This window comes from Harpegnathos saltator, unplaced genomic scaffold (assembly GCF_003227715.2).
Source record: "Harpegnathos saltator strain DR-91 unplaced genomic scaffold, Hsal_v8.6 scaffold87, whole genome shotgun sequence".
In the NCBI taxonomy this organism is placed as follows: Eukaryota; Metazoa; Arthropoda; class Insecta; order Hymenoptera; family Formicidae; genus Harpegnathos; species Harpegnathos saltator.
The window spans coordinates 108,141-128,275 of NW_020230714.1; the positions used below are offsets into that span (position 1 = coordinate 108,141).

Sequence of the window (20,135 nt, forward strand, 5' to 3'; positions counted from 1 at the left end):
ATGTGCGAATCAAGAATTTTTATGTCGAATCGAATCGAATCGAATCTCATTTCTTTTAATTCGAATTCGAATCGAATCGAATCATTGAAAAATTTAACATGACTATTAAACATGCATATAATGATGGAAGATTTTAATATGAAAAGGGATATTGATATTGTAATATCATCTTAAAGTAAAATATATATTTAAATATTTAAAGTAATTTATAATCAAGTTATTAATTATAAGTTGAATTAATTACAAGTTAAGGGTTCAAACATACAGGCCCAGATGACTCGTTTTGTACCTGATGCATGTAAATATAATGCACGTTAATATATTTGATTCGTAATTGAATCTTCGATTCGAAATTTTCGAATTATTCAGATTCGAATCATAAGGATTCGGATTCGAATCGAATCGAATTACATTAGATTCGATTCGATTCGATTCGAATTCGAATAGTTCGCACATCTCTAATAATTTGTACAGCGGATAAAATAAATGATCACAAACTGCCGCGGCGAGATCGCGAGATCGGCGCCGGCGTGCCGAAAACGCGTCGCCTGTAATTGCGATTCCGATATAATTAGCCCGTTCATTATTAGCGAGATAACGAGAGCGCGGCTCCCTGAAAATCGGCAGCGACGCTTGTTGACTTCGCGCCCGCAGTGGAAGATTTGTGATCGGACGAACGTGACTTACATGTGATTGTATTTGCTAAACAGCGATATCGCGGCGACTATTAGAGCGATTGTGCATCACGCGATTGCCGCCGTCGCGTTCGATCCGCTCTCTAATGCGCGTCACGTGTCGGCATACCGCCGCCGTCCACGTGCTGCTCGCACGTTTGTCGGAGCTGCGCCTTTGCCGATATTTACCCGTTGACCTTATCGAGCGTTAACCAGACTCTGTTCCGAATTCTCTGTCCCGAAACACTTGCTCGTCGAGCGAGCAAATGTTGATCTTTCCTGTTTCCGGAATTTCGCGGGGATCGAGAGTCTCGTGGGAAGAATCCGTCGGGCGAGATCACCCCGGCGGTCATTCAGGAAAAACGCTTCTTCTGACCGCGGAAAGTGCTCGTTGAGTACTTTCTATCAATTTCCTTCTGTAGAGGTACCGAAAAGTCTTTTAGTTTCTACTACAAAACTCTCCATGTCTCCATGAAAATCATAAAGCAAGTTTGATCTTAATGTAAATTGATATGTACGCGATGAAGAAAGGTTGTTAACTAATCTGGAACTCAAATTAATTCTGGATTAAAGTTAAGAACCCGCGGAGATTGAAGGCTTTAAAAAGAGAACACGAGAGGATGGATCTCCCGGTCGGTAGCCCTGATCATTCGAAGAGCTTGCGAGACACTTTGTTCCACCGAATGCCCGAGTAACTGAAATAATAATAATAAATAATAAATCTCGAGCGGCCCGGATAGAAGACACCACGGTCGGTCGAAGCACGCGGCTCGAGTGGAAAATTACACACGAAGTCGAGAACGACACACGTGTCTAGAAGACGGAATCAAAGTTCACTCCGTTCGTTAAACATGATATCCTCGATCCAACCCTCGCGATCGCGGCGGTCTACACGACACCCGAGCGTGTTTGCTGATTTTGCCGGCAAGCGCGAGCGACCGGCCAAGCGCAGAGCTGTGTCGACGTTCTATTTTGCCAAACCTTGCTCCCGACCGGTCAGCGTCTCTCTGCGTTTGCAAGCGCAAGGTCTCTTTTCTTCGCGCGACACTAAAAATAACGACACTGAAAGTGACGATAAGAACACTGCGAACGTTTCTCGCCCGCGTTGCTCTAGCTGTGAAGGACGTCCTGTATTTCCGCGACGCTTGTACGCTTCACTCGTACCTCGTCGAGACGCGAAACTCACGCCGCATAATTGGCGAATTGACGCGATCGACGCGCCGATCAACCCTCGAAGGACACGGAGCGGAGCGAATCTCTTCCTGTCTACTTCCCTTTCTCTCTTTTTTTCTCTTTTTTTGCATCCTGAGATCAGATTCGCGAGGCGCAAAGTGCGTCGGCTCGACGGCGGCTCTGGATTGTGCAGCACACGGAGCTCGGCTCGCTCTTTATTATGCAAGCATTACGTTCTACAATAAACTCTGTCGAAATATAGACAAACGACGAAATGACGTACGCCAAGCGCACGAGAAGTGGGGTGTCGTTCGAGGAGGGAGGCACAATTGGCACGCGTGCGCAGGTTTTCCTACCTTTCATCCCCGCTGACTTACTCTGCTATATATATGACGTCACTGGTGCAGGTCGCAACACTCTGCCTTCGGCTGCACTCGCAGTGATCGAGGAACCGTGACGTCGCCCGGAAATTCAGGTACGGCCGAGAAAAACGCGCGCAAATTTTTCTCTCTTTCTTCACTTTTCCTCTTCTTCGTTTCTTTACTTCTCGTCTCGCCTCGATTCCACGGTGAGACGTCACCCGGGTCGTCTTCAGCGGCGTGTAATTCCCCAGCGATGGAAAAGTCGGCGGGGGTCGCGCTGATCTCACCCCCTAAATTGGATTTCCTTCTTTTACGACAAGGGGGCTTTTTCGTCACCGCTCACCGATGATCGCCGATTTTCGTTTATCTCCGCGACGAAGAGAGGCAAGCGAGTCTCGCACTCGCCGAGAGCGACGCGACGGCCAATTTTTCGCGTTATCGCCCGCGAGCGATTTTCCCTCCCGAGGAAGCGGAGCGACGTAATCGCGCGTTATCGGTACTTCTTCAACGCGCGAGCTTCCGCTCGCGATGCAGAAGCACTCTCGCGTGTCAGCCCGACGATCGGACGACGCGGCTATAGCCCGGCGATAAACTGCGCTAATCGGCAGACCGATAGTTAGGCAGAAAGTCGCGCACATCGACGCGTTTATCTCACATTTGCAAATATGCGACGCACGCGATCAGCGCGACACGTACCTTCGGTCGAAGAACGGTCCTATGCGCAATTGTTAAAAATAAAGCAGCCGCGACTTGCAGCGCGTGCATTTCGAAGTCTATTTCGCCACGGGAAAAGCGGGGGGTGGAGCGTTCGAATATATAATATATGAACACACACACACACACACACACGGAAAGTCCGCGCTATACGCGCGTGTAATAGCGCGCTTTGATAATTTGTCTCTTCTCACGACAATTCGCAGTCAGAGGAAAAAGTCGTCGGGTGGGATCGATGAAAATTTTACTCGACTGTAATAATCGAGACATACTTGAAAAGTAATCGAAATTAACGGAATTAATCGAGCGAGTTGCGTGTAATGTAAAGATTGTTCCGATCGATCGCTTCGATTTCATCGATTATACGCTGATTAATTTTATCAGCAGAAATTAAATTATCCACGCGAGCGCGCGCGTGCGATCACGTGCTTGGCGACTGATTAATTTTGATGACTGATTTGCCAATTACTTTGGTGAACCAACTCGAGAGGCAGAAAAGTTTGATGACGTTTCTTCAAATTGCTGTCTCACACGCCGACTGTCGCACTGATAACCGGCGCTTTAATATTAATTATTCGCTTATTTATTTTTCCACGCAAGTAAAAATCTTTGGTATGCTCAGTTCTTAGGAAAATTTTGCATACGGACTTTTAACATGAATATTTAATTATACAAATACAGAAGTCGGCGAGAAGAGAAGACGCGAGTCAGATCACATTGTCGTTGAAAAGTTGCCGGACCATGAAGCGAAATGTATTCAAAATATTTAGGGATGTTTTCTTCGTCGTACATTAACTTAACTTCACGTATATATCGTGATGTTAAGATCGAGGAAAAGTAGATTTCCGTTTATGGTCGTCGGAGAGACCATAAACGGAAATGCTCCTGGACGGGAATACGCAGAGTTTTAACGCGACGATAATACTTATTGCCGGCAGTCAAAGCAGAGTAAAACAATATTTTCTTACGCGTTTACCGCGTTTTCTCTAACACGCGCTCCTCGCGTGTTTCGGAGACAATGCGAAGTGAGAAGCGCGTGCAAGGAAGAGAAAGAATCGAACCGAGGCCAACGATTGTTCGCATTGTTACCGTACATTGTTGTTTTGCGTCGGCTGTTTCGAGGCGAAGCACTTGCTTCTTGCGTACACTCGAAGCTTCGCGAGTATGAATTTAGTAGAGAACGCGTCGCGTATTTATGTGATGGAAAATTAACTACGAATTGATATCTTCCTCCTTTGTCAAACTCTCAATCTTGACTCGACATTGATCCTTTCGAGCGTTTTAGCCGCTTTCTTCACGAAGGAACTTTCTCGTTTGCTCGATGAGAAGAATATTATATAGAGCCAGCCCTTTTTGAAACACCCTATATATGCAAGGAAATGGTGTACCAATATTTTGAGTACACACGCCGCACTTCTCGTCGGCAATTTACGTCTGGGATCGTTGCGGACGTCTTTAAAACGCTTTAAAGAGGTCACCGAATATTCGCTCGATAACAAACGAATCCGATTCAAACTTACCATAACTGATACGACGACATTATCAGTCAATATGCGGAATGTTAAATGACCGATCTGCTCTGGGTGACACGTAGAGTCCGAACATACTGAGATTTTCAGGCCAGATGACGCGACCGTGAATGAATTTCGCAAAAAAGCGTGTTAAATAAAAGATAAACATAAAGTGAACATAAAATATAGACAACATCTTTTGCAACGAACCAAAGCCCCGTGTAATTTTCCATTTGCACGAAGATGACTCTCTTCGCGTAACGAAGCAGCTTCGCTGGAAGCTACACTGGCTCTGGCTCTGATAAGCGCTCCTATTATGATCCACTTATTCTTATCGCGCGCGCTTCTCTCGTTAATTAGAGGAACAATCGCTCTATTTACTACAATAACAAATTTATCGATCTGGAGAAACCGGCGCGGTGGAGCGCGTGCTAGTAATCGCGATCGTCATCGATTGATACGATAAGCCGGATGGCTGAGGTCCCCGCGATGATTGTCGATGGTGGATTTCTCGTAGGTGCGGAAACTCGGCAAGGACCAATCGAGAAGGATACTCACCATGGCGGAATCCCTGGAGCAAATGCCGAAGACTGACACGATGAGGCTGCGCGACCGTTTTATCGGGTGAGTAAAGAGTCCGAGAGTCGTGAGAAAAGAAGCTGACAAAGCGCGATAATCGATGATTCACGTTGATGTTGTTCAATCGAACTTTAGACAATCGTGCAAGCTGTTCTACAAGTCGAGCCCGCTGAAAATCGTGAGAGCCGAGGGGCAGTATATGTACGACGAGAAGGGCAATCGTTATCTGGACTGCATAAACAACGTTGCGCATGGTAAGTACGCAAATCGCAGGATAACGCGCGTTATCGCGCGTGACACTCGCGATCCTTATCGTCAGGCTGAATCTCTGATCAAAATAGAGAGAAAGAGAGAGAGAGAGAGAGAGAGAGAGAGAGAGAAAGACTGAGCGATCTGTGTCGGACGAGTGAATTTCATGTTTGCTTTCGATCAACTCAGCCGTGAAGGTCGTCGGACTGATGTTGTTGCACTAACTTGGAATTACGGTTGTTATCAAGTGTGCAATCAAACTCGTCAAGATGACAATCAGATTACAACATGTTACAGTATCATAATATAAAAATATTACGATATATATATATATATATGTATATATATATACAGGATGTCCGGGATCTATTGGAAAGAAAGAATTGTGGAGATTAATCGAATCAAGCTTGGAAGAAAGGTCTCTTACCATTTTGCAAAAATCGCAATAATTATCAAGTTTTCAATTATCAAGTAATGGTTGAAAATGACACCGCATCTAGAGGCTCTTTTAATTGATAACTTGAAAATTTGCGTGCTTATTTGCCAAATATGATAAAGGATTTCTTTTCAGGTTCAGAATTACCTAATTTACAATTATATATGATGACTTTATCATGTCCAGCGACAGGTTCAAGATTCAGCGTCCAAAGTTCAATATACTTATATCTGTCGCTAAACACAAATGATGTTTCTTCACCGCGCATCGAGTAATTGAATTATCAGGCGTTCGCGCGAGTGACGTGTTAATCGTCGATTACTCATCGCAGTCGGCCATTGTCATCCGGACGTCGTGCGGGCCGGGCAGAAGCAGATGGCCCAGCTGTCGACGAACAGCCGCTTCCTACACGACAATCTGGTGATATGCGCGAGCCGATTGGCGTCGACGATGCCGGAACCGCTGTCGGTCTGCTTCCTGGTGAACTCCGGTAGCGAGGCGAACGATCTCGCCCTTCGGCTGGCACAGGCGCACACGAAGAGCCGGGATGTCATCGCGCTGGATCAGTAAGTTCCCCCGCGCGAGCCGACTCCGGCGAGACGTTCGTCAACCTGCGAAAGCATCGCACGCGCGCTTCAACACCCTCGTCTCGCCGTCGAGAAGCGAGAATCACCCGCTGCACTCTTCACGGAGGAGATAAGAAAGTGCGGTAAAAAGTGCGAGCCAAGATTTTTGTAACCTTGGACTATGCCCTTCGTCGCCGGTATCGCAACTTCTCGAGTGTGTCTCGTTATCCTGATCCTTGCTGATCGTCTGCTATTTTTCTAGCGAGACTCGAACTCTACGATCTATCGGTGTAGTCCAGACTTACAGAAGTATTGTGTACGAAGGAACGTGATCCCGACCCGTAACTCTTTACCGCAACGATCTCCGAGAACGTTTCCGCCGAACAAGGATCCGCCGAGGTTAACAGGCGGGCGAATGCGAAAAGACACACACCTCCGTTGCATGTTCCTGCTCTCGGATCGGTCCTCTCTTCTACCGCTGCTTCTTCTACTTCACCTCTGTACCTCTGTACCCTCGTTCTCTTCTTCTTCTTCTTCTTCTTCTTCTTCTTCTCTTCGTGACCTTCGTTCCTCGCAAGCGGCGAGGCTACGCCTCTTGGACATTTCAGGCTGCGAACACGACGCACGATGAGCGAAACGATTTCACCCGCCGAACTAATCGAAACCGTACTTGTCTGTTTGCCTGTTTGCAGCTTTGATTTTTCCCGAGGTAGACCAGCGGGACGGGCCAGCGGCGGCGGCTGCGGCGACGGTGCTGGCGGCGGCGTCGGCGACGGCGTCGGCGGCTGCGGCGGCGGTGCTGGCGGCAGCGGTGGCGGCGGCAGCGGCGGCGGTGGCGGCGGCGGTGGCTGCAGCGGTGACTCCAGCGAAACGGACCGGATGGACGAGTCCGGTTTCTCCGCAGCCCAGCCGGAATAAAATACAGAGGCATAAAGATCTTGTCGTTTTAGGTGTCGTAGCGAGTGACGAACGGCCGACGCCGAGGGAGGACACGGCCCGGGAGGGACAGCGCGAAACGAAGGCGGGAGTTCATTAGGTAATGTCAGTGGGTTATAGATCTCGGTCAGAGGCGGCAGTTGGACTCGCTAATTGGAATCGCTCTGCGCGACGTGTTACCACGGCGGGCTCGTTGCGCTCACCTTCGGCGCGGCCACGGCGGAGGAGGAAAGAGGACAATTGCGCTTTCAGAGTGTCTGCGCTCTCGCCGAAGGCGAGAGCGTTATTGGGTCGGCCGAAAAGTGCGTTTCGACCGCTCTCGCTTGGTCCACGGCGGAGCCCTGCACGAATGAGCCGCACGGGGGATCGTCGGCGGAGGGCAAAGATCGTCTTTTCCTGTTTTGTTTGTCGTCCGCTTTTTCTCTCTCTCTCTCCTCTCTCTGTCTCGCACTTGATGATTTCTGTTCCTTCTCTCTTCACCGACCACGGCCCCTGCTAGCCGTCTGCCTCGGCGATACGGTTGCTTGATGATGAGTCTCGTTGACGAGCCGTTCGCTCCCAGCGGTCGCAGCGGACCTTTCGAGCGACTCGATATTGACTGATGATCATTTTCAGATGCGTCTCGGCGAGTCTCCGAGGGTCACGTGCGCGATAGCTCGTAGAGAGTTGAAGAACGAAGGTTTGAACGAAGGCGATGTTAATGACCGCTTGCTTCTTCTGCTTTTAGCGCTTACCATGGACATCTGACCACGACCATCGATATCTCGCCGTACAAGTTCAACCAGGCGAAAGGCACCGGCAAGAAGGACTGGGTGCACGTGGTTGAGTATCTGAGAAACTATCCCTCGTAGTCCATTTCATACATTTTTCATTAATTAACAACTGTACGTGCGATTGAATTTATCTCGAATTTCTATTTCTAATCTCACACACTGATCGACTTTTCGTATTTAACACTTTTAATTGTAATTTCATTCCTGGTTATTTATTCCTGGCTCTGAACGATTCTATTGTTAATTCTATTTGTTTCGTTCTATGTGTTTCGTGTTCGATAATTTTATCCCCTTCATTTTATTAACCTCCCTATCGGCGATGCATTTAATTCGTTGTACACAGTTGGCTGGGTTTTTCATACATAATCGGTGAAACACAACGATGTTTAATGTTATAGCGTCGGCTATACCGGTGAGACTACCATGGCAGTCAACATCAATAATATTCTATATCTCTATATAACCATATTTTTTTATTAATATCTTTATTATCATTTTTTATTAATATTAGATTTTATTAGTGATTTTATTAATGTTATTATTATTTTTTTTATTATTATATTATTATTATTATTTTTATTAATATTTTTATTATTACTATACTATATATTTAATCGTATACTTATATAATCCCCTTCTTTATTTGATGTTCAATCATTTTCGATGCTCGCAACGTCGGTATTTCTCTTTCTACACATCTCTCGTTTACGCTTCTAGGCTCCGTTTTTTATTAATATTAGATTTTATTAGTGATTTTATTAATGTTATTATTATTATTTTTTATTATTATATTATTATTATTATTTTTATTAATATTTTTATTATTACTATACTATATATTTAATCGTATACTTATATAATCCCCTTCTTTGTTTGATGTTCAATCATTTTCGATGCTCGCAACGTCGGTATTTCTCTTTCTACATACCTCTCGTTTACGCTTCTAGGCTCCGTGCCCGGACGTCTATCGCGGCAAATACCGCGCTGACGATTACCCGGACGAGGACCTCGGCATCAAGTACGCCAAGGACGTGGGGGAGATTTGCCAGAACATCGAGGCAACGGGCCGCGGACTCTGCGCGTACATCGCGGAGAGCTTTGTATCGGTCGGCGGACAGATCATACCGCCGCAGAATTATTTTCGTAACGCATTCAAGTGAGTGCAAGTCATTTCATTGTCCGCGTACACGCGTGAAAACACGCGGTGGCCGTAAGCGACGTTTGATTCCGCAGGCACGTACGCGAAGCCGGCGGTGTCTGCATCGTCGACGAGGTCCAGGTCGGTTTCGGCAGGGTCGGTACTCACATGTGGGCCTTCCAAGTGTACGGCGAAGACGTGATCCCAGACATCGTCACCGTGGGCAAGCCGATGGGTAACGGCCATCCGGTAGCGGCCGTCGTCACCACGCCGGAAATCGCGAGTAGTTTCCGCGCCAGCGGCATCGAGTACTTCAACACGGTTAGTTTGTAACAGAAGAAAGTTTCCCGAAAACTCGTGATGCGGAAATCCGATTACCCGGGCAGGTCTCCCGGAGATGCAATTTCGTCAAAATGCAAATTAATTTAAATTAAATTAAATTAATGATTTGTCATTATAAATTTACAAAACTTTAGCGAGTTCTCAAATTCCGAGACTCCGGTATTTCGAGTGAATGCGCGTTCGGTCGCAAATCTCCCGAGCACTGTAAGAAATAAAAACGAACAATGTCTCGTACGATTCCAGTACGGCGGCAATCCTGTGTCCTGCGCGATAGCGAACGCGGTGATGGAGGTGATCGAACGCGAGAACCTCCTAGATAACGCATCGAAAGTCGGCAGTCATTTAATTGCCGAGCTGAAGAAGTTGGCGGAACGGCGGAAGATCATCGGCGACGTGCGCGGCGTTGGGCTGTTCGTGGGCATCGAGCTGGTACGCGACAGGACCAAGAGGATACCGGCGACGGCAGAGGCGCAACACGTTGTGTCCAGGATGAAGGAGAAGAAGATTCTCGTCAGCAGCGACGGTCCCGACAATAACGTCCTGAAGCTGAAACCGCCGATGGTCTTCACCATTGAGAACGTCAACCATTTCGTATCCGTTCTCGAAGAAGTCCTCGAGGAGATCGACATCGGTTTCGACGAGGTGGATTTTCGCTCCCATTCTATTGCTCTATTATTTTTTATCATACCACTGCTACTCCCGATATTGCCGTTACATATGTGTTTCTTTTTGACTTAATTTTTTGATATATAAAAATATTAGCACTAATATGATAAATAATATGATAACAATAATGATGTAAATAATATCATCATTATTCAATCGTTGTTACGACTTAGACGACGTCCTAGTTATCTGTTATAAAACAAATTATAAAAAATGAAAGTGATTATCCTTGTTTCATCTTGAGGAAGGAATCGGCTAACTGACCGACTGTTTCAGGAACCGGAACCCACCACGGCCATTATTCAAGCGACCTTCTCGCCCATCGACGTCGACAGAAGCACAGGGGTTAGCAGCGGCAATTCACTGCTCGTTCGTGCTAATTGACAAGTTCTGTGCCGGAGTTATTTTACGTAATGTGACGGCCACGCCGTGCATGATCTAACGATGACACAGGTTGTCGAAGCAGGTTTTATTCGTCAAATAACATGTATTTCGTAATAATTACGAAAATATCTCATGGTTGCGTCTTGTTTCGGAGCTAGACTTGTCAATGAGCAGGGGAAAGGGAAGTTCAGTGTGGCTTTTCTGTCATCTCGTCGCAGAACCCTTACCTGGTGATGTCAGAAGCGAGGAGATTCACGCTAACAATTCCTACGGATTAAGTCTAAATAAAGAAAGATATATATTCATAAAATAACGTTCGCAATTGAGATTGAGCGCACTTCTAAGATGCTCCGAAAACTGTCCCTTTGCTCGAACAATCAGTAAATAACCGGCAGATTAATGTGATACGCAATCTTCCACTTCAACCTGCCTTCTCTCGTGATTTCGTCGCGTTGATCTTTCGCTTATTGGGCGCTTCAGCAAGAAAGAGATTTTCGGAGCATTTCAGAGATGCGCTCAGAGACGATTACACGTGTTATTTTGTGGACATACCCTTTTCTTCCGACGTAATTCGTAGGAATTCTTAGCATGGACTTCCTTGCTCTCGACGTCACCATTCAAGATAGCTGCAACGAGGAAAGAGGAGCCTGAACGATAGGTACATTTTAAACGTCGAGTTTCAAGGGTGTCCAACTTGTGGTCGTTTCATTGTGAAAGTATTATTATAGTTTAAGATGATTTTTGTTATATCATTTATTATGGTATTTTATACCTGTTTCATGCCGAAGGTAGAAATATACGTATAAATAAGAATTAGAATTAATTCAACGGAGGATGTGTGAGACACTTCCACTGAGGTGCGTTTAACTTACGTATACAAAGAGAGAGAGAGAGAGAGAGAGAGAGAGAGAAAAGGATTGATTGAATTAAAGGATTGAATGAATGTAACTGAGCGCGTTTCGGTGAAAGTGGAAACGGAATTTCTCGCTGTTGAAAAGCGGATTTCGTAAAAATCCGAAATTCTGTTTGCTCAAATAAATCGTGTCGTTTTAATTCAACCAACTCCTTCTCCGTGTGTAGCGGTGATACTTTATATTGTGCACGTATACATACATACATATATATATATAAATTACACATATAATAATATATAACATATAAAATATATATTATATATATATAATTATATATATAACAACTGTATACAATATATAATATAGAGTTACATATTATAATAATTACGCACGCGCTTATATAATTATATATATATATATATTATATATATATATATATATACATATATATACATATATGCATATATAAATAATATTTTTAACTTGTATGTAATGTGTACGAATATTTGATGTTTCTTAATAAAACGCTACACGGCTCGATTGAATTAATCGTTGAAGCAATAACCAGCATCCCGCATGAAAGAATCATCGTCCATTCATAATATCTTCTTCTCGGCGGCGCAAGAAATGCAATTTTTAAACGACACTTATCGCTGTTTATTGATAAAATGACAGTCTCAGGAATATTATTATTCACTCGTATGGACTTTCTGATCGTGTAATCGTGGTTTAAAAATATCTCCTGTCGTCGACAACGACATGTCGCGACCCGGGGAGCGATATTATTAACTTTTATGTTTCATTAAAGACCGTACACGCGAGTTTACGCAACATCCGCTCGGCGAGATTCTCCGTCGCTCGTTATCCGGAGATAGAAAACTGCGAGCGACGACGTAAGCTCATTTAAGCACGAAACGGCAATTCGACACCGCTTGCGGAAGATTATCGGTGACCAGGTCGCGAACCTGCGCGGTGCCGCTTATCCGGCCAACATGTTAGGTACATGCAACTACGAGAGCTCGTGCGGTCTTCGGCGGCGAAAGAAGAGAAGAAAAATCCTGATGATTAGAAGCATAGAAAAATACGGCATTACATAAAGTACTAACGCGATGTAGCATAACAGCGCGTCTCTTATCAAAATTAAATATACTTGGTGATATCGATTACTCTCATCGCACTTTTTTTTCCTCAAGCAAACGTCTCCTCCTCCTCCTCCGAGGAGTCTCGGCATTTTTCTTTCCGCCTACCCACCGTCGGCGTTGTTTCTCGAACATTTCACGATTACCTCGGGTATCCGGGATAGGCCCGCTTCGTCCTTTCTTTTTCTCTCAACACGGTACAAGTGGAAAATGCAAATATCGATAAAAGTGCCGGCTTTTTTCGATCGATGTACGAGCCGGGAGTCGAAGTTCTAGCGGAAATCCGACGTCACGAGCGTGCCAGCACTTTCTCAACTATGTTGCAGATGTCAAGAGTGTGCAAGGTCAGAAAAAGTTCGTCACGCGTAAACACCGCAGTTTCAAGTTCGCGCGGACACGGGATTTGAATCGGTGGCGATCGGCGGCAGGTCGTGCTGAGTTAGCAGCCGGTGCATATAAATTCAATCAACGACGGAGAGCCATCATTTCGCATTTGGGTATTGACCACATAACGTCACCATGTGGGCCCCTCTCGCCCTGCTTCTTTTCGGTGAGTATCGTCGACTTTGCGCACTAGCGGGCGTGAAAGCTCTCCGACGGGAATTCGAGGCCCGAATCGAATATCGGAATCGATAGTCCTTCGTCTTTCGTCTGTCCGTGTTCCTGAAATCATCTCCGTCGCGTTAGCGTGAATCCGGATCAACGGGAGCCACGGAGATGTTTGGTCTTCCTTTGCCGAGCTCTTTCGCTCCAATGGCTACTTGCGTGAGAAACTCCTCTCCGCGCGAATTGCACGCGAATCCTGACTCGACGCGACGCGACAGACGTTTCGATTACTGTAAGTCATACATAGAAGACAGAAGAGGAAACTGACGATTCTCTCTTCCCCCGACAGTTAGCTCGGCTCTAGCTCATACGGATTTGCTAATATGGAAGCCGAACCACACGTACCACTACCGTGTAGAGACTCAAGGCCTGGCGGGCATGAATAAGGTATCTCAGCAGTTCGCTGGACTCCAACTGAGGGGCGAGCTCGTGATTGAGGTGACCGAGCCGAACGTCTTGTTAGTGCATCTGCAGAACGTACAGCATACCCAGATACTCAAAGAATTGCAAGATAGCTGGCACACTAAAGTCTCCGACCAGCAGCTGCACTATAAGAACTCATGGATCCAGACTACCTACAAGGTCGATTTCCAGCATGGGAATATGCAGAAGATATACACCGAGCCGCAGTCACCCCGCTGGCAATTGAACGTTATGAAGGGTATCTTGAGCCAGCTGCAGTTGAGTATTGTGGAACCTGAGGATCTGCCGATGGAAAAAGCGAGCTTCTCCGAGTTCATTGTCGATGAGCAGTCCGTCAGTGGCCACTGCAATACCAGTTACAACATCCAACCAATGGCCAAGTCCCAGCTCGAATTACATCCACTAGTGCGTATACCAGCACTCAAGGACGAAATGTACTGGGACGTGATGAAGACTCGGAACTACAGAGATTGCCTGAGCATGCCGATGTACCAGTTCAGCATAGTGAAGAACATGGATCACGATATACACGAGCGGTATCTGAAGGTGAGTGGAATTTTCATCGGAATTTTCAACGCGCGCTCGCGTTTTCCGTGCGTGCGCAAAACGACGTCGCGAAGAGGTGAGGCTGGTGAGACTGATCGTGACTGTTGTACGATTGTTGCAGAGATCGACCCAGGTGAACATGGTTATCTCGCGTGACAAGGATGACCTCACTACCATTCGGTCCAGCGTAATGAAAGGCACAATAGACGTCAGGCCCAAGCTCAACGATTTCGCAAACTCCAATATCTTAACTAAGATGAAGCTGACTTTGACGAAGTTGGAGCCTATGACAGAAATGAAAGACCCACCCCTAAATCTGGTGCCCGCCGGCAATCTGTTGTACGTTCATCATCTGATGCACGATCATCAGTTGGACAAGACAAGGATCGAACCCAAGGTCGACTATCTAGAAACGGACCCGAAGTCCGACAAAAGTCACGAATCGAGCTCCTCGGAGAAAGCCAGTTCCAGCAACTTCCTCAGGCGCTCCATTCACCAGAAACTTAATCGCTTTGGTAATAACTTTATGAGCAACACGGAATTCCACGACCGAGAGTACGGTTACTTTATATCAAAGGCGGAAATGCACGAGAGTATGAACAACGTATTGCCTTCGATTCTCGGCCTCAATAAGAACGACGGCAGCAAGATGCTTGACCCGGCTGAGATGATGAAACAAGTTGTCATACTGGTTAACGAGATGGTGTCGGAAGTCCAGTCATCCGACGAAGTGCTGAGGCAACATACGTTGGAGAAGTTCATGATGTTGACGAGCTTGTTGCGTCACTTGAACGAGAAAGAACTGGCCACCGTGGAGAACGACCTCTCACCGAAGATATTACCTCAGAAGAGTAAGGAACCGTTACTTCGTTGGAAGATCTGGCGCGACGCGGTAGTGCAGGCCGGGACCGGGCCTGCTTTTCTCACAATCCGCGGGTGGATTCTGGAGAAGAAAGTCCGGGATTTCGAAGCGGCGCAATTACTCTCACGACTCCCCCGAGTCGTGCACATGCCCACGGCGGAATACATCAAAGCCTTTTTCGTGAGTATACCTCTCGCGTGCGCTTGAAGTAGAATACACGAAGAGACTGTTATCGCTTCCCCCTTTATCAGCTCTTCTCGACCTTGCCTCATAGTTTGCTCATAGTGCAGAAATTGACCGTAAAATTTACTTTTTCAAGGAATAAGTTTCTGACGCGCGGCAGGAGAACTCCGATTTAAAGATATATTTTTTACACGTTCCTTTCGTTTCTTTGATTTCTTTATATACAACGGCGAGATGACAAATTAAGACAGAATGCCGATGTGTTTCTCGCTTGCGAAACTCCACGGTAATTTTTACCACAAAATTCCACGTAACGAGAAACTCGCGTCTTTGTAACGACGATCGCAAATCGCGCTCTGACTTTCATTTCACTGTGATCCAATCTTCATACAGGAACTCCTTAAAGAGCCGAGCGTGAAGAACGAATTTCTCCTAAACACCACCGCGCCCTACGCTTTCGCCGAACTGGTTCGCTACGTCATGGTCTGGGATCAAAAGTTCTTTTACCCCGTGCGTACATTTGGCATGTTCGTCAACAATGAGGAGAAAAAAGCGCTGACCGATGTCTATATCCCCTACCTAGCCCAAGAGCTGATGGATGCCCAACAAAAACACCATAACAGCAAAATCCTGACGTATATTATAGCTCTGGGTAATATAGGTCACCCAGCCATCGTTCCGGTGTTGGAACCGTACTTGGAGGGCAAGCTGAAGATAACCTCGTTCCAGCGTATGACGATAGTCGCCTCGTTGAGGAAGCTAATGGAACATCAGCCGGACGTCGTCAGGCCGATTGTCTACAGGATCTACCAGAACGACAAAGAGCATCAGGAAGTGCGCATCGCAGCGGTCCAACTTCTGATGATGTCCCACCCACCTCTGGACATGTTGAAACGCATGGCGGAGAGAACTCACTACGAACCCAACGGGGAAGTGAACAACGCCGTTGTAACCGGCATAAGATACCTCAGCAAATTGAGCCGAGAGAGAAACCGTCAAGATGCACACAATGCGCAAGCCGTTAGGAAACTGTTGAATCCAAAAGTAAAGCCCAATATGCGCGAATCTTACATTTTCGGCCAGGATTATGTGAATGAACAGAAGGAATTCGAGGCCGCGGTGTATGTAAATACCATCCGTGGCTTCAAAAGATTCTCACCCGCCTCCGCGTCTGTAGAACTAGGGACTAACAGGTCCCATCTTTCGCCGCCCAATTTAAAAATAGCGGTCGCTAGCACGGGCAGTGAACTTCTATTGCGCTTGCTACAACTGCTGTTCCACCCGAATTTGCCAACGAAAAGCCTGTCGGCAGTTGATGCAGTAGCTAAGAACCTGCAGATCCCACTTCAGGATGAGGAGTTATTAGAGACCAGCTTTGTCATGGACTCCGAGTATGCGGTGAATTTGATTGTCCTCGACAAGCATGAGATATTCGACCTACTCGAGAGTAAGTATATGGTGAATTTCATATTTTCAAGTCCAGTCGCGTGGGCAGGAAGCCCGTCCGTAATTTGTTTTGTCCGAGTTGCGGAACGCCTCCGTACTGACCGTAATGGGAGAACCCTCTCGGCGAGAAACAAAATCTTCCATTGGACCAGACGGATACGTCCTGGAACTCGTCAAAAGTTACGGGCATACTACCTGCACATGAGTGTACGTTACCCTGAAGAATATAAGGATCGTTGTTTGTATCGCAGGCTTCCTGAGAGTTTTTAAACTTGCGGAAGAAGATAAGAGCGACCTTATGTTAGCCAGCATGATGAGCTGGGAGTTAGCGATTAGTTACCCGTCTGAACTCGGCCTGCCTGTGACTTATCGCTTGCAGAAGCCCCAGCTGGGCTACATGAGGAGCAAATTGCACTGGAAGGACAAACCGAATCCATATGATTTGCAGATGGACGTCGAATTAGATGTACTATTGAGCAGAAAGGTCATGAGCAGACTCGATTTTGTAACAGTCTTCGACAACCAGCGTTATCTCTCCGGTTTTGATGTCAATATGCAACTACATCTACCAGCAAAGTTGAAACTCCACGTAGATGAAGCGGCGAGACAACTCAACGTTGTTTACGAGCCACCCAAAGACAAACTCCGCACGACGTTGTTGCACTACAGCGTCGTTCCGCATAACGCGATCGTCGATTTCTGTACCATCAAGCCTGTTCTTCTGCACGAGCAAGCGTACATATTGTATTGGAAGCAACCGCCCAGTAAAACAGTAGAAAATATGGGAGATCTTGTCATCACAATTGAGACCGATCATTTCAGGCCTAATGTGACTATGCAAAATTTCTTATTTCCGGTTGTTGTTGAGCAAATAACACAATTAATTGACAAAGATGTCCATTATAATAAGATAGAAGTGGGAACGAAATTCGACCCAAATACAGACAACACTATATCCTTCACGATCTCTTACGATGACATTCTCCCGCCTAATGACATGTTGCATAAGAGGATAGAAGATGATTTTGAGATATCGGACGATTTATGGATGAGTGAAATGAAGAAAATATCAAAGCAACACAAGAGCGACCCAAAGGCTATGAAGTTGGTCAGAATGGACATGAAAATACCGAACAAACATATTCATTGGCACATGAATGAAACTATAATGCAACACAGCGAGCACGACACGACAATGCATTACAAGGCCATTCTTCAAACGTCGCATTCCGCGTGGAAGTTTGCCGCCGTACTAGATCTAGAGAGCGCGCCTTCTGCATGTCCGACTTTAGACCTACACTCCAAGCATCATAATATATGGAATGCGTTGCTACATTATGAATCACCTGACAAAACCAAGCAGACAATCCATTTACTCGCGATTCAAGAGCAAAGTGAAGAACTGAATAACTTCTTGGTAAATTCCGAAATGCACAAGAAGTGCATGATGGAGAAGGAAAGGCACACCGTTGGCTTGAAGAACTGCCAGGAATTCTGCAAGTTCATCGATCAGAAGGATGAGATGCATATGACGATGAAGGTTGGCAACAAGCCGTTCCACTATATGAAATACCTCTTCCTTAAAGCGCTCGCTGCTCATCTCATGCCTATAATGCACCTAGAACTGGAGGACTGGGAACCGCAACCGCAAGAACATTCGCACCGGTCCATCAGCGTCATGGTCAACAAGCCGCTCTATGACGAAATGTTGAACATCACCATGGTCGCTCCGCCATTAAGGGCTTATATGCATATGGATCTCATCGATCTACCTGATAGTTTCTTCAATAAACATCAGTTGGAGTTATTGTTTGGCCAGTCAGACGCGAGTGAGTGTTAAAATTTCACTTGCACGAAACTTGCAAACACCTTCGTGTCTGATCTTTCAATATTTTCCTTCCTTCTCACCACCACATATTATGGTTTTTATTGGAGCACGAATAAGACACGTCTCGCACGCGTTTTATCGGCTTCGTCGGCGAATATGTATAACCTGTATTCCAAGCTGTGTGTCGCAATCAACAAATCTTTCCGTTTACAGGAAAATGCGTACTCAGCGCAGACCACCTTGTCAGTTTCAACGGCCTGGAGTACTCCGTCAGACTGGGGCAGAAACATCCATACGTGTTACTGATCAATCCCACGCGTCAAGGGCTCAATGAGAGGTCGAATTTAATCAGCGCTATTCAGGGCACACCGGACGAAACGAACGTGGCTGTTCTGGTTCAGCAATTGGACAACGGCAGGAGGAGTTTAATTATAATGAAAAAGGAGAGGACGGTCGAGATATTGCCACCCGCTCCAGGTTCTACAGATGTACGAATTCTAGTGGACGGACAGAATTTAGAATCCCCGCTGGAATTGTGGCACACCTTGACACAACTAGATATACATATCTCCACATTACCGAGCAACGTGCACGAAATTTTATTGGACTCGTCCGAGATCACCATCTGGTACGACTCTACGAATGTGCAAATCAAGGTAAGTGAGAAGCAAGAACGACGCGGTTGACACGCGGCTGTGCGAGATCTAACCCGAGACAAATCTGTTCTGTGCCAGGCTTCCGACAAGTACAACGGAGAACTGCGCGGTTTGTGCGGCGCCAAGGCCAATATCCGCGAGCACCAGTTGATAACCCCGGCAGGATGCTACGTGGAGGAACCCGCAGACGTGGTCGAGTTGTATGCCTACGATCCCGCGAATGAAGATCCCTTAGTTGAAAAGGCCAAAGAATACGCCACGAAGAACTGCATCGAACACGAGCACCATCAAACCGACTATGTGACCGACTTGGAGACAGGGAAAGCTACTCAACAACAGCTCTGGCGCGAGAAATTTGCAGGAATTTCCTTCAATCATTATTGCACGACGATGAAGACTCACTGGTTGGAGAAGGACGACGAGTACTGCTTCTCTCTGAGACCCCTTCCATACTGTAACGAAGGATGCAAACCCACGAAAATGGTCTCGAAGGCAATTGCGCATTTCTGCGAGCCGATAAATTCCGAGGTAGTGGCATTGAAGAACAGAATTCAGTCGGGTGCCAATCCAGACTTCCGCGACAGGAAGGTCTCTTTGCACGAGAACTTGCAGGTTCCGGCTTCATGCAGGCCATAATTCGGCGACGTCGGCAGACTTGGCGGATCGCCGAGACGTGCGATTGATCGAGGCTTTTTTATCTTCCTTTTTTTAAGAAACTAGAAACCTGTTATTTTAGTAATGCAATAAAGTTGAGCGTTCTCAACGTACCAACGACCGCCACTTTATTCTCCCGCGCGGTTACCCCTTCGTTTCCCCCTTTGACCGCGAACGAGGCGCGAGAAGCGCGGACGACTTTGCGACGGTCGCCGGGCTCGCCGGACTTCAAGCAACGAAGCTGTGGATGGGACACTTGAGCCGGAGGCGATCCAGCCGACAGTCCATCCTGCCGATAGTCTCGCACAGCTCGACAGGTGCGAAGTTCCGATGCGGACACTCGCTGGAAAATTCGTCGCTTCGTCCGCCACTCGAGCGCTCGTTTCTCGCAGCGGTTCTGTTTCCTCCGGCGGAAGGCTGCCCTGCAGGCAAAAG

At 46.5% G+C, this 20,135-nt stretch overlaps 2 protein-coding genes across 2 annotated transcripts; both read left to right on the plus strand.

Annotated features, from left to right (window-relative positions):
* Positions 1-2,150: 2,150 nt before the first annotated feature.
* On the plus strand, positions 2,151-11,380 carry LOC105181725 (alanine--glyoxylate aminotransferase 2-like). Its single transcript, XM_011138687.3, has 9 exons — positions 2,151-2,322; positions 4,952-5,058; positions 5,149-5,267; positions 6,030-6,264; positions 7,928-8,021; positions 8,921-9,129; positions 9,207-9,432; positions 9,697-10,095; positions 10,396-11,380. The coding sequence occupies exons 2-9, from the start codon at positions 4,994-4,996 to the stop codon at positions 10,501-10,503; spliced, it is 1,455 nt and encodes a 484-aa protein (XP_011136989.1). The 5' UTR covers positions 2,151-2,322; positions 4,952-4,993; the 3' UTR covers positions 10,504-11,380.
* Positions 11,381-12,856: 1,476 nt separating this feature from the next.
* Positions 12,857-19,813, plus strand: Vgn (vitellogenin). Its single transcript, XM_011138688.2, has 7 exons — positions 12,857-13,046; positions 13,392-14,071; positions 14,193-15,113; positions 15,510-16,563; positions 16,814-18,391; positions 18,604-19,046; positions 19,125-19,813. The coding sequence occupies exons 1-7, from the start codon at positions 13,016-13,018 to the stop codon at positions 19,680-19,682; spliced, it is 5,265 nt and encodes a 1,754-aa protein (XP_011136990.1). The 5' UTR covers positions 12,857-13,015; the 3' UTR covers positions 19,683-19,813.
* Positions 19,814-20,135: the final 322 nt, after the last annotated feature.

Bases quoted from the DNA above. Each gene is read 5' to 3' on its own strand.
- LOC105181725 (XM_011138687.3), top strand. From the start codon at position 4,994: ATGGCGGAATCCCTGGAGCAAATGCCGAAGACTGACACGATGAGGCTG. The intron at 5,268-6,029 runs GTAAGTACGCAA...TACTCATCGCAG, and splicing joins CATAAACAACGTTGCGCATG to TCGGCCATTGTCATCCGGAC. The intron at 10,096-10,395 runs GTGGATTTTCGC...CGACTGTTTCAG, and splicing joins TCGACATCGGTTTCGACGAG to GAACCGGAACCCACCACGGC.
- Vgn (XM_011138688.2), top strand. From the start codon at position 13,016: ATGTGGGCCCCTCTCGCCCTGCTTCTTTTCG. The intron at 15,114-15,509 runs GTGAGTATACCT...ATCTTCATACAG, and splicing joins AATACATCAAAGCCTTTTTC to GAACTCCTTAAAGAGCCGAG. The intron at 19,047-19,124 runs GTAAGTGAGAAG...GTTCTGTGCCAG, and splicing joins CTACGAATGTGCAAATCAAG to GCTTCCGACAAGTACAACGG.